At 42.6% G+C, this 13452-nt stretch overlaps 1 protein-coding gene across 1 annotated transcript in view; it reads left to right on the top strand.

The window, feature by feature from the left end:
* Positions 1 to 9636, top strand: part of Sertad4 (SERTA domain containing 4) — a gene marked incomplete in the record, with an annotated part of 10616 nt that extends 980 nt beyond the window's left edge. Inside the window, 3 exon segments of the mRNA XM_005404520.2 lie at positions 3552 to 3743; positions 4984 to 5099; positions 7151 to 9636. Coding sequence (XP_005404577.2) covers positions 3569 to 3743; positions 4984 to 5099; positions 7151 to 7909 — 1050 coding nt within the window.
* Between the last annotated feature and the right edge of the window lie 3816 nt (positions 9637 to 13452).

Raw genomic sequence — 13452 nt, 5'->3', positions numbered from 1 at the left:
CCGCAGCCCGCAGCCCGCAGCCCGCAGCCCGCCCGCCCGCAGGGGATTGGCCAGCCAAACCCCAGGCCCGCAACCCCACCCCGGGCCTGGGCCGAAGAGCCGCCCGGAGCCCCTCGCACCCCGGAACCTCTCGACCTTATCTGGCCCAGCGCTGGCATTCCCAGCCCCAGGACGCAGCCCAAAGCCCCTGGCCCCTCTGGACTGCATCTGAGAAACGTGCTTCCCAGGACAGGTGTACTGCAGGGACCCGCAGAGAAACCACAACTGTCTCTTTAGCAGGGTTGAAGGATTTTGTTCTGCCAACCCAGACTTGTAGCACCACCGCTGGCAGGCAAGCATTTGGGATCTTGTTAGGGACCACGTTGAGGTCAGGGCTTGATTCAACCTGGGCAGAGCATTTTAAGACTGGCTGTGTCAAGAGTATGTTGGAAATAACCTGCCCTTTCCTTCCAAGCATTCCAAGGTTGAATCAGTCCCCCAACTGCTATAATGCTCTTAATGAAATATTCTTCAATTTGATATTCTCGAGTGACAGATGGGAGGTGGGGTGGGCCAAATGTGACCAGGCGCCCCGTTAGATTAGAGGTGGGACTGAATCTATAGCTACCCTCTTCTTTTAGCATTGCAGTGACGCTAAGAATAAGCCCAGCTTACCTGAGGAAACCCAATTGTATGGAAATGCCTGCTAACTTACTAGGGCCATGTGCTGGGGACACTCCGCAGCCCTCAGCCTTCTAAGGATGCCTGCGTGTCATGTCCCTACAGCCTTTTGGGTGACAAAGGAGACACCAAGAAGCCTGAAGATGAAAGATTGGGGCTTCTTAAATTTTTTAAATCCATGCACAAACACGCTTTAATACTTTTCGAATCTGCTCACTTCTGATGTTAAAAAAAATTGCCATAGTGTATATTTCTGTGGCTCATTTAGTATTAATAGCACATAAATCTGTGGACATGAACTTCTGAATTCCACAGCAGAATTATAATATAAAACGCATCATACAGAGAATAGTGAACTTGGCTCTCCACATGTAGAACAAATAAAAATTCCTCTTAAATACTGGCGCTTAGTGCTGTACAATATTTCATGAACATTAAACTTGCCTTCTTAATTTGTTAACATCCCAGTGTAAGTTTTAAATAGCCTGGGAAGACTCAATTACAAAATCCCTTCCCCATTCCCAATAACCCCAACTCATTCATGCGTTAGTCAGACTTAAATAAATCACTCGCAGAACGCAGCCTCTCTCATTTAGGGTTTTGTGTGTAATAGTTTCCAATTCAAAAAAAGAGAGAGAAAATTACTGAAATTAGGTGTTCTAAACAAAAGAAACAGCCAAGATAGAAACTATTACACCACATTTCAAGTTCAAATGGATGATGATGGAATTTCATATACTGGAAACAATACTGACAAATAGAAACACTGACATTCTTAACCAAAAAAGCTACTCTCAAGCATCATTAAAAGATAAACAAACTCTGACCAACATAAAACAGCACAGGGCTCATTAATGTCTTAGTATACAAAGGTAATTGCTGTTGGGGGCCTATAAATGCTTTTCCTTCTTAAGGGGCATGGGTTTTTGTTAACCTGCTTTTGTTACTATGTAGTAAAAGTTCGACTAGACAAAGGCTTGGGTCTTCTTCCAGAAGCCAGCACAAAAATGAGAATAAATTTCAAGCTGGAAAATACTGTTGTCATCAATCAGAGAGAGAGAAAGATACTGATTCTGATAAAAAGTTATGACTTGTGTGCTTCTGGCAGTAGCATTTCCTGATACGATTGTCTCTTAGAGTAAGTTAAGACATTGGAGCATTTCATGAGTGTCTTCAGGAAGTAAAGTATCATGAATGTAATACCTGGCTGGGATGCAGGGTTTGATAGGTGATAGATGGAGTGGCTTGGTTGGTTTAATCAATAGAGGCTGAATTTCTTGGTCAATGACTCAAAGAGAGAAATAAATGGCATCTCCCACTCTTTCTTCATAAAGTCATAGAGAATTACTTGAACCTCTCTTTTTTTTCCTCTTGTAATAAGTCCTGGCTGGTGTCTCTTTAGGGGCAGTCCAAACCAACTGGGTCCTGATCTACCCACTGACCCACATACCTTGCATGACTCGGGTCCCTGCTGCCCAGAGCTCTCTGTTAGCCAGAAGGACGTTGCCTCTAATGGAGCGATTTCCCCATACCTGATCTTCCCCTCCTGTGTCTAGAAGTGGACCCTTGTTACAGTATGTAGAGAAGAACAGTCTTCCGCAAGACGGTGATGATTCGCCTTTTCCCAAAAATATTAAAGCTGTATAATTTGGAAAAGAAAGAACTAGACCCTTAGTGTGTATCTGAAAGACTGTCAGTCTGCAGAAAGCAGGCCTGACACACTTCTGTGACGGTTCTTGGAACCGCAGTGAGTGCAGGCGTGGGTCTCCTATAGAAACTGGCAGTTAGTGAAGCTGTGAGGCTGCTGGCTGTCAGCTCAGGTCTTGGGCCCGTAGGTCTTTGCTTTGATGTCACTCACACATGCGCTCCCGTCAGCCTACGCTAGATCCTGCCTTGACTCCTGCATATGACCAACTGAAAGCACTGAGTCCCCCAGAAGTGGCCCCATCCCCAGCATCACATCAGTGACGGGGACACCCCTGCCCCTGCCACCCCAACTCCACCCACAGTTCTGAGGGCAGGTTGTGAACTGGAGATGGGCAGCCCTGCCTTGCCTCTTGGAAAGTTCCTGCCTGTGTCTGGGCTTCGCAGTGGAGAGTTGCTGGCTGCCTCTGGCCCTGGAGCCCTGGCTCCTGTTTAATATTCCGCCTGCCCCGTTGATGTTGTGCTTGGCTCCTGTGGGACTGCAACTCACGGCTGGAAACTGGAGCCAATTTTCTGTCTTCATCTCGCAGTGTTTTGACTGGAGGCAGATCCAGTTCAGACCGATCGGGGCTGGTGGAAACAACTACCAAGTGTCTCTGTCTGGGAGGAGAAAGTGGAGGAAGCCCCAGAACGTTACAGAGGAACTGGCCTGCAGAAACAAGAGGAGGAGGGGACAGGGCCAGGGACAGACTGCACCTCCAAGCAGCAGTTGGGATTTCAGTGGGGATTTCTGCCTCCCCCGCCCTTTTCTTTTGATTGATTAGCAGATTTCATCCAAGGAGACTCCCCGGGGGATTGACTAGAAAATTGATTTTGCCTTATTAATAGAAAGGGAGCACAAGGGTCTTGACCCTGCCTCTTAGCGGTACACTTTCTTCAGGAATTCGGGAGGAAAATGTGTTTCGGAGGCAAAGCAGCTGTCTGGAAGAGGGCTGAGGGGAATCTGGGAACAATGAGAGATGGGGCTTTAAAGATCCGCCCTGAAATGCAGATTGCAGAACACGGAGGCTGAGCTGATGGCAGCAAGAGTTTGCTGAGGTTTCTTGGTAAAAATAATCAAATGGTTCAGGGTTAAGGGGAGGACCAGGAAGTAAAAGTTACTCAAAGCAGAGACGTGAAGATGCCAAGGCCACCCTCTGGCTTGCTCTTGATTAGAGCTGTTTTCCTTTTTCCTTTTCCTTTTCCAGATTTGAGGCTGTCAGAGATGACTCTGGTTCTGTCCATGAATAGATTCTGCGAGCCCATTGTCTCAGAAGGAGCTGCTGAAATTGCTGGGTACCAAACACTATGGGAGGCTGAGAACTACAGAGGCCCGAGCCCCCCCGGGCCAGCACAGGCTCCTTTGCAGGGAGACCGGGGAGCCGGTCCCCCCGTGACAGGTATTGCCCTTCACCTTCCCTTGCCCTCTGCAGCCAGACTGGTAGACAGATGGAGGTGCTGTCTGGGGCACCCTTCGGAACTGAAAGCTCATGCTCCCAGGCTGCGTCTTCTAAACCAGACAGGCCTCTTGGGAGGGGTAAAGGTGGGGTGTGAATTGCATTCCAACCTGTGTCTACCTGGTCAAGGGTCTGTATTTTTAGGAGTTGGATTTTGGTTTTTTTCTCCTGTGGAACTGTGGTTCTCTCAGAGCTGCACAGCCCTGGTGGCTGACTGTGAAATCTTTATGGGGAATCCGCACTTTGGTCAGGCAGCTATGTGCCTCTTCTCTTTATGCAGCTCACAGTTGGCTTTAGTAGTGTTAAAAAAAAAAAAAGAAAAATGAAGTAAAGCCAAGAAAACATAAATATATTCTTCCTGATTATTCTTATAATCTAAGATGTGTTCCCTTGGATTTTTGTATAGTGAAAGCTATTTTTTAAAAAGGAACTGAAATATAAAACAAGAATTCAGGAAAGTGGGGGCTGGGGATTTAGCTCAGCGGCAAAAGCGCCTGCCTGGCAAGCGCAAGGTCGTGAGTTTGGTTCCCGGTACCGGAGAAAAACCAAAAAAAAAAAAAAAAAAAAAAAAAGAATTCAGGAAAGTGTTTTACCAAAAAGGTAAAAGCTATGGTCTTTAAAACTTAGTCCAAATTTATTCACAGTTGATATTAAATTTTAAGAATGAAAGGGACTTTACACAAAATTTGTATTCAAATGTTTAAATTTTGTATTTTAAAAAGAAATGTTTTAACTTCAATGTGCAGACAACCATCAGTTAACTACCTAGAGCCAATAATAATATTTTAAAGTGGCGTGGTTATCAGTGGTGCCATTTGCACAGTGCTATTATATTGTCTGGATTTAATGAAACAGTTTGAATAAATACTGATTATTTCAGAGCTGTTAGCATTCCTCTCTTTATAAATTTTGCTGTTTGTCTGTACACATAATTAAGATTGTATTTAGTAAATGTTGAAAGATGTCATTTTCCTCTGAAATTGCCTAGAAATCCCAGATTGGCCTGGGTCACAGGATTTTGTATGATAGCCACTATTAAGACAAATGTTTATTTTTAATCACTGCATGTACAGACAAAGATGCAGCCAAGTTATTCTCTAGGAAGAAAGGAAATGAAAGTATTTTGTTTGGAGAACCTCTGGCAAACCACATGTCATTTGTCGTATCTGATTTATTACCACAGGATCACATTACAGGGGAATTTCAAATCCTATAACAACATCCAAGATTACATACTTTAAGAGGAAGTATGTGGAAGAAGAGGATTTTCACCCACCACTCAGCAGCTGTAGCCATAAAGTATGTTTTCTTAATAGTCATTATTTTTATTAAGAGTTTAAAATACTTAGTAACAGTTACTTGATCCGTTTCCAAAAAAATAAATTGTTTCACCCCAAGCAATGAAAATGAGACACTTCTTTGTAGAATCACATTAATCGTTGTCACTTTTTTGGGTCTTATGTTATTTTTCACAAGTGCTTGAAGAGAGAGCCAGGAGGAGATACTCTACTGAGAAATAACAAAATTATATAACCCAGCGAGTGTCTTTTTTATGTATGACTTAATATTTCCCGAGTTGCATTAAGGCCTGTGTGCTGGGAAATGCACTTGTTCCTTCCTGATGTGCCTCCCCAGTCTGAGCTCCGCCCCCAGGGGTCAGTGCCACCTCGGGTTTGTGCCCCCAGCAAGGTGGTTTCCCAGGGCTTTTCCTGAGTCCTTGGGACTGACCATTCCTCAGATGTGTGTGTGCACTACAAACATATGCTTCATGGTGCATTCATTATATATGTTACAGGTTGTCAAAATACAGAACTCTTTCCCAAGAAAAGATCAAAGCTATCTTTTTTGCACATATACTAAGAAAATAATAAGACTGGGAAAGTGCATAGGATTGTGGACCTGGGCCCCTAAGCTTTGGACATGTCAGTTCTTTTTCCTTATAGCATGCTTCCTTTGAAAGCTGTTTGTTGATTTGATCAAGGAGGGTATAGCCCAGACCATAGTTGCCTGAAATTTAGAGAAGAGTTTCAAGAAGCCTCTTCTCTGTCTCCTCTTGCTCCCACCCACCCGATCCTTCAGATGCTGCTTTTGCCTTGTTTGTAAAAGGACAGCATGCATTGCAAGTGCTGAGCTTGCCCCTGCCCGCTGGTCTGTCTCTGCCTTTGATCAGTCTGCAGTGGTTTAATTCACACTTCTCAGGTTATGCCGCCAGTTTGCTTTTTCATGACCTAGAAGTGCTGACCTCCCAGGACATGAGCAGCTTATTTCCTTTTGGTTTTTGTGTTGTGGTTGTAGCAGTTTCCCAGTTGCTGCTGGATTTCCGCAACCATCACACCGTGATGGATCACACAGCTCAGGAGTACATCTCTTCCACCTGGTCCCATAGGTTGGTCCTTTAACTGCAGATCCTTTCTGGGTCTGCAACTCATTAATTACTATTGTCCTTTTATCAAAAAAGGATAATTGCAAGTATGAAACCCAGTGGAAGGGCTGGGGATATAGCTCAGTGGCATAAGCGCCTGCCTGGCAAGCTTGAGGTCATGAATTCGATTCCCAGTAGCAAAACAAAACAAAAAAACAAATGTTTGGGGCTGGGGATTTAGCTCAGTGGCACAGCACCTGCCTGGCAAGCGCAAGGTTGTGAGTTCGATTTCTGGTGGGGGGGGGAGAAAAAAGAAACCCAGTGGAGGAAAGAAAGACAACCACAGAAGCTCCTCAATGGTGAGACCAACTTGGAAGCATACCCATTAAGACCTGCATCTTGACATCTTCTAAAAAAATATATATGGGTGTGCAATACATGAGTGTTTATGTCTGCATGCTTATGTATTTTGTACATGCACGTTAAAAAGTACAAGTGAAGTACAGCTTGATGAGTTTCAGCCATGAATACACCCATGGTGTATATTCAAATATATCCAAGTCAAGAACCTAAATGTAACCAGCACCCAGAATCTTTCTTTCTGTCTGCTTCTAGTCACTGCTCCTTTACTTCCCAAAATAACTGCTCTCCTGACTAGTTGGACTGCAGCTTGGACTAGTTATGTGTCTCAGCATCTCCCTCACTGGCCCAGGAAAGATAAATAGCCTGTCCTGTCCTTGCTGAGCCCTATAGTGGGGCTCAATTCCCCAGTGCTTGGCCACCCAGTGATTCAAGAAGGAGGTGGGCACCTGTGGGTGAAGATGAAGAACATCTGCAGCACTGGGGTCTGCCTATTTCAGTGGACCCCTAGGGGGAAAAGAGAACATGTTCCAGACCCGGGCACCATATGTGGTGGTATTTTTATACAGTCTGTTTTCTAAGCATTCTCTTGTCTCTCTCTTTTTTTCTTTTTGGTTTTGAATTTTAGACCATCTCAATTTTTGAGGAACGAGCCCACATCCTTTATATGTCCTTAGAAAAGCTAAAGTTCATCGACGATCCTGAAGTGTACCTCCGAAGATCTGTTCTTATAAACAACTTGATGAAGAGGATCCACGGCGAAATCATCATGCAGAGTAACTGGTGCTTTCCTGCCTGCTCTTTTGGCAGCGCCTCCGCCCAAGAGTGGTTCATGGCTCAAGACTGTCCTTACCGAAAACGACCACGCGTGGCCAAGGAGGAAGGTGGAAAGTTCCACGCCTGTTGCTTTTACCAAGAATGTGGAGGCCACTACCTAAATCTGCCCCTTTCTGTCAGTGCTAGTGTCGGAAGTGCCTCCACTGCCTCTTCTTCCTCTTCCTCTTCCTCTTCCTCTCCCCCTCTGCCTTTGCCGAGTTGTTCCCATCAGGTGGATTTTGATGTAGGCAGTGCACCTATATACAAGAGTGATGGCCAGATACCCGCCAATGAAATCTTTGATACGAATGCCAGGTCACTCGGTGTTCAGGAAAAGGCCAAATTAAATGATGAGAAGGCCAACAGCAACACTAACAGAGATGGTGACCCCCTCAGCCACGAACCTGTGGGCAATGACCTTGATTTTGAGTGCAAAGGCCAATTTTATGATTATTTTGAGACTGGATATAATGAAAAAAATAATGGAAGTGAGTCTTGGAAAAAGTCTGTAAGGAAAAAAGAACCTTTACCAAGTAACAAACTGTGCTGCAGCAAAGGAAGTAAAATATGAGCCATCTTTTCACTGAAACTTGGAAGCATGCACAGCATGATCAATTAGCTCTCATACATTTTATTTTGAATGGATTTTATAGTTTTGTACAACTGATAAAATTATGCCATGAACATGCTGTGTCGTGTCAATGCCTGGAGAGCAGATTGCGTAAAACATCTGTATAGTAGGCATCAGCAAGCTACTTATAAATGTGGTGATTTTACCAAGAAAACAGTCAACTTAATGCTTCAAAGTATATCTTAGTTTTCTTACAAAAAAAAGAATCACTAGGTTAGATTGGGGACAGTGTACCCTTGTGATATTTCCATTGCCCCCAGGAGCCTATCACTAGCTTAAAAAGTTCAACATGTTTGCCAATTAATTAGGTAGTTATTTGATAAGCACACAGCCAGCAAAGAATGTCTGTTTCTTCAGTAGGATACAGTACGTTTTTCCAATAAAAGACTGAAGATAGGGAGCTAGATGAAATGGCTCCGTGCTGCTGTTAAGTACCTGTATTTAACAGTCTGTGTGACACATGAAAATAGGATGGTACACAATGAAACACACCTGTCTGGGGGCTGCAGTCAACAATCTGCACAGAGGGGATTCCCTGTAAGTTCCCACTTGCCTGTGATGGGTGATGAGGCTTTGAAGGAGGTGGTATACAGGGCGATTTTTGGTGCCTTACTTTATCTTAATTTTTGCCAATGTAAAAATTAAGGATAAATCAGAGTTACAGCAGGGATTTAACAAACAGGAAAAAAAACAGGGTGGATCCATATGGTTTGGAAACTGTTAACTTTGAACTGTTGTGTTCAACTTTTGATTCAACATCTCTATTCTTCCTTTATTTTTGAGCCCAGTTGCTTTGGGTTTGGCATTTTTGGATAGGGATGGAGGAGACGACAGAGAGACCTGTTAGGAACCAGCACTAGCTACTTGAGCTTTTGTATGGCAGCAGTCCGTTGCTGGGGTCTGGGGGTTTATGGGTTTTTTGTTTTGTTTTGTTTTCTTGTCCAATGAAGTTCATGAACCCCGTGGCATGCATTATGCTTTAATCTGTTTTGCATCATTTCAATCATTTAGATTATAAAAGCATGTGGTTTTTTATATATGACTTTTGCTGTTGATTAAGAAGCACAATGTTAATAAATGATGTGGTGATCAATAAGGTTTATCTTAAAGAATGTAAAGGTTTTAGTTTTTGGAAAGTTATTTTGGAGAAATGGGACTTGGTCTGTAATTGTTAACTATGTATTTGGCCAGCGTTCTTTCCAATAATGTCTTGAATTTGTGCATTCTCAAGAGTGTTCAGGGTGGTCCTCTGACTAGCCTTCACTCCAGCCGACTCCTGCTAAACTATTCCCATTGCCAAGATTACCGATTACGTGGGTCTCTTTACACATTATTTCACAGGAACTAAATGCCAAATGGAGGAAATAAGTAAGTCCTCCCAGTTTCTCCAAGATAAAGCTTTTTTATTATCGCTATTAATATTAAATATAGGTCTCATTCATACAGTGTATGAGTAGGATCATTTGGACAGTTGTCCACAGGACCAATTTTTAAAATATGTTATTGTGTTATAGCTCAATAGTCTAGTAATGTTTTGTCCTTTATTTTCAATATTCGATAAACATTTGATGTTGAAAATTTAGATGATAGATGCTTGTATATGAATGTGTTGTAATAAAGTGAGGTTTTCTTGATATATATTTATTAAAATGATGAAAATTCAGTGAGCTTTTTATTTTAATGGTTATTGGCTGTTTCTCTTTTCCATTCTCTGTTTCGGTTAAAAAACTCAAAACATCTTGAAACTGTATGGACAGTGGTCACACAGTTTTCAAAATAAAGAGTACTGTAAAAGGCCAGTATTTTAGAATGGTTCTAGTTTGTAGGTTTCGATTTCTGTTCATTAAGAAGCACAAGGTTAACATGTGATATGATTGATAAGATTATATCTTGATGTAAAGATTTTTGGGAAGGTTTCTGAACAGAATTGTGTATCATGAAGCTGTAAACACCAAGCTCTTGGTGGTTCCTTTATGATATGTTAAATCATTAGGATGGTGACCCATATGGTTATAACAGCCACAGATTACTGCTAGTAGTATTTCACATCATTCTGTGATAATGTTATTCTTAGAAGCTAATATATTATTTGATAAAAGGAGAAAGCTAGTTGAAAGCTCCTTAATTTGTCAAATGTAACATTCTTATTATGAGCATGAGATTTAAATGTGAAAGAAAGGGCTTGCTCTTTTGTTTTTTTAAAAACCCCCAACATCACAGATAACATGTTCTTGATGACCAAAGCTATAAAACAGTGGAGGTGGTGCTGTTCAGCAGCACCCGGGAGCTTGAGCTCCCACATCTGCTCCGTACAGCCCCTAACAACTGTTTCTTTGCAGAGTGAGTGGTACCTTTGGATCAGCAGCATGGAAGTCTGAAATCATTAGTCATCAGCCTTTTGTTTGAAGGGACAATTCCAGCATATTAAAAGAAAACCTTTCTCTTCACCAAAATAATAGTAAACCCTAAACACCCATCCAAGTTATAAAAACTCTCCTGCCATCACCATTAGCCTGAGCTCATGCGCATGTCCTGTATGCTCCTTTGTACCCAGCACTGGCACTTGGTTTCCTTTCAGGTGCTAGAGACAGAACCCAGTGCTCATGCCAGGCAAATGCTCAGCCACTGAGCTACATCCTGCCACACTGTCATTCCTGCTAATGGGATACTAAGATCGTCCCAGAGTGGCCACGCGTCTCCTCATAGTAACCTAAACCCTGAGCATTCTGTGAAAGAGACTTGGTGGGGCTGAGACACTCTCCACGCACACTGCTGTCTGCCTGCTTGGAAGGAGCCCCTTCTCTCCTTGCTGTGTTCTGCTTGAAGAAAACCCCACTATGGCAGAATGCAGACTTTTGAAAGATAAATGAAGGGAAATTTCCACTTGAAGTGGCCCTGCTCCCCAAGACTTCTCTTGCTGCACTCCAGGACATCTAGGTCCTTAATCAAATCATTAACCTTTGTCCCTGATCCTTCCTTTCCAAAAGTGAGTGATTGTAAAATATGGTCTGGCAAAGGCCCTTACAAGGACAAAGACATCATTATATGTTTCTCCTCTTGAAATCCTATTACTCTATGGATTGCAGCGACAGGACAAGGGAGAAAGGCAGAAGTCATTATTTGACAATCACTATTTAGAGAAAAGCATTTTTGGCATAATCTTTTAAGCAACAGAAATTTGGAACATTTTACATGCTATTTTATTGAACAAATGCTGAAGCAAGTAAATGAAAGTATTTATTTTTAGAGTTCATCCTTGGCTCTGTAAAAGCATGGCTATGCTCCTTCTAATCTTGAACTTGCATTATAACTCCATTTGATTACTTCCTTTCTGTGTATCAGGAGAGCAGAGACGAAGACATGGGCCTTAAGAGACATTAACTTCACAGTAAACATCAGACACAGATATAAGGATTCTTCTGTGATGTCACCAGGCTTTTATATCCCTCAAACACACTGAGAGCAGGAAATGTTTCTAGAAATAATTAGTTGTTCAAATCCATGTTTATGACAGCCCCTTAAATTTGAAGTCATTTCATTTGTAGTTCAGGTTATCACATCCCTGCCAATTTTGCTAGCCTTTTCAAAAGATTCAGCATGCTATTACCAACAGTGATTTAAATCAGATGCAGACGTACTCCATGAAGAGAAAAATATCATTAATATTGAAGTAAAAAAGAGACAATGTATCATTTCTACTAATTTATTTTAAGATTGCCGTGTTTTGATTCTGTGGTTCAAAATAAATACATGAAGGGTCTTTTATAATGCTTAATCAAAGTCTGTTCTCGCCACGTAGCTAAAACCTCTCTGTTTTATGTGATACGGCTACATGACCTGGGGTGAAACAGTTACTAGTTTAGAGATTGTTCCCAGTCTGTTCCGAGCCTGGGTACATACCATATTTTAGCTGGGAGCACTCACTTAGGAAAAGCTCTGGCAAAGATGTAAGTTATGAACACTTGAATCTTGCATCCTGCCACAAAGTGCATCAGCAAGTGAGTTTAATAAAACATGCTGTTTAAAATAGTCTGTAATTTCCTGTTTCTCTTCAGTATCTGTGACAGGCTGAAGAACGATGACTAAACGAAGGGAATTTACACAAGCTAATCTGGTGGTGTTTGCAAACCATTGCCACGAGCTGCTTCTTTCTTAGTAAACAGTGCTCTGGTGGGCTGCCTATGGTTATATTTTCTTTTTCTTAATGTTGATCCAATTTGTTAATTTTGAATATGCAAGCTGCTTATTCACAGCCTGGAAACACCTGCTTTTGACCACAATGAAACTGACAGAATGTGTGCAGATGTATTAATCATTTTTCATGAAATTTCCCATATTTCTCAACTCCATTTCATAACTATTTCCTGGATTTAAATTGATACAATTTTATAACATGCCTTATCAGGGGCAGGACACACATAAAAAAGAATTTGCAGAGGTGCCGGGGATTTAGCTCAGCGGCAAAAGCGCCTGCCTGGCAAGCACAAGGTCGTGAGTTCGGTTCCCGGTACCAGAGAAAAACCAAAACCAAAAACAAAAAAAAAAAAAAAAAGAATTTGCAGAGACAGAAGTTGTTATGCTGCTTCCCACCAAGATCCCTAAGATGATGGGCAAGTATCAGAACTTCAAGGGGCCGGGGCCTGTGTACCCTTTGGCTTGTGCTGATTGGCCCACTTTCAGCAGACATAGCCTCCTCCCGGTCATCCCACAGGAGCAGCTGAGACTTGCCTCTGCCCTGTGGTCCCCCAGTGTCGGCTCTCACAGAAACCCAGATGCTTCCAGACCTGTCTGCAGCAGCCCTCAAAGTGCATGTGTGGCTGTGCATCCTTGCAGCATTCAAGAGATGAGCAGGTCACTCTGCAGTGGGCCTGGTGCAGCTCCCAAACACGTACGCTGTCACAAACTCACTGTGTCCTGTGTGCTGATGACAAAGAATATGTTATATAGGAGCTGTGATCTCTGAGTAAAGTCAAAGAAGTCAGAAATATGGTGCTTCATGTGCACAGCCCACTGAATGCAGTGCCTTTCAGGAGAAGTCTAGAAACTAATAAGGTATAAGTAAGACAATTTTTTTTTCTTTTGTTAAATCTCTTAAGCCAGGAAGAAAATTTCAGGGACTGAAGTATTTTCTTGCTGTTTTTGTAGGAAGAGACACATTCTGGAGCTGGGGAACTTCTAACTGTTTTCCAAGCCCATGGATGCCGCCAAACAGTCTTTGTGATCAAGTACAGGAACTGGCTGAAGACACCAATCTCCTGTTTCAGTTGAGGCACAGAAGTTGTGGGTTTGTAGTGGGATTGGACTATCACAGAGTGTGCGATTTGGAGTTAAGATTGCCCAGCTATGGCTGTGTGACCTTGGCCTTGCCCAATAGCCATTGTACTTTTAGTGCCTTGGCTTTGCTGACTGTACAATGGGGTGGTATGTGGTATCTACCTCATAAAGCCATCAGGATGAAGGGCTTAATATCAGAGAAGCGACCC

This window comes from Chinchilla lanigera, unplaced genomic scaffold (assembly GCF_000276665.1).
Source record: "Chinchilla lanigera isolate Chin_1 unplaced genomic scaffold, ChiLan1.0 scaffold00088, whole genome shotgun sequence".
Classification (NCBI taxonomy): domain Eukaryota; kingdom Metazoa; phylum Chordata; class Mammalia; order Rodentia; family Chinchillidae; genus Chinchilla; species Chinchilla lanigera.
The sequence above is the reverse complement of the archived record's forward strand: the minus strand, read 5'-3'. Positions and strand labels throughout refer to the sequence as shown.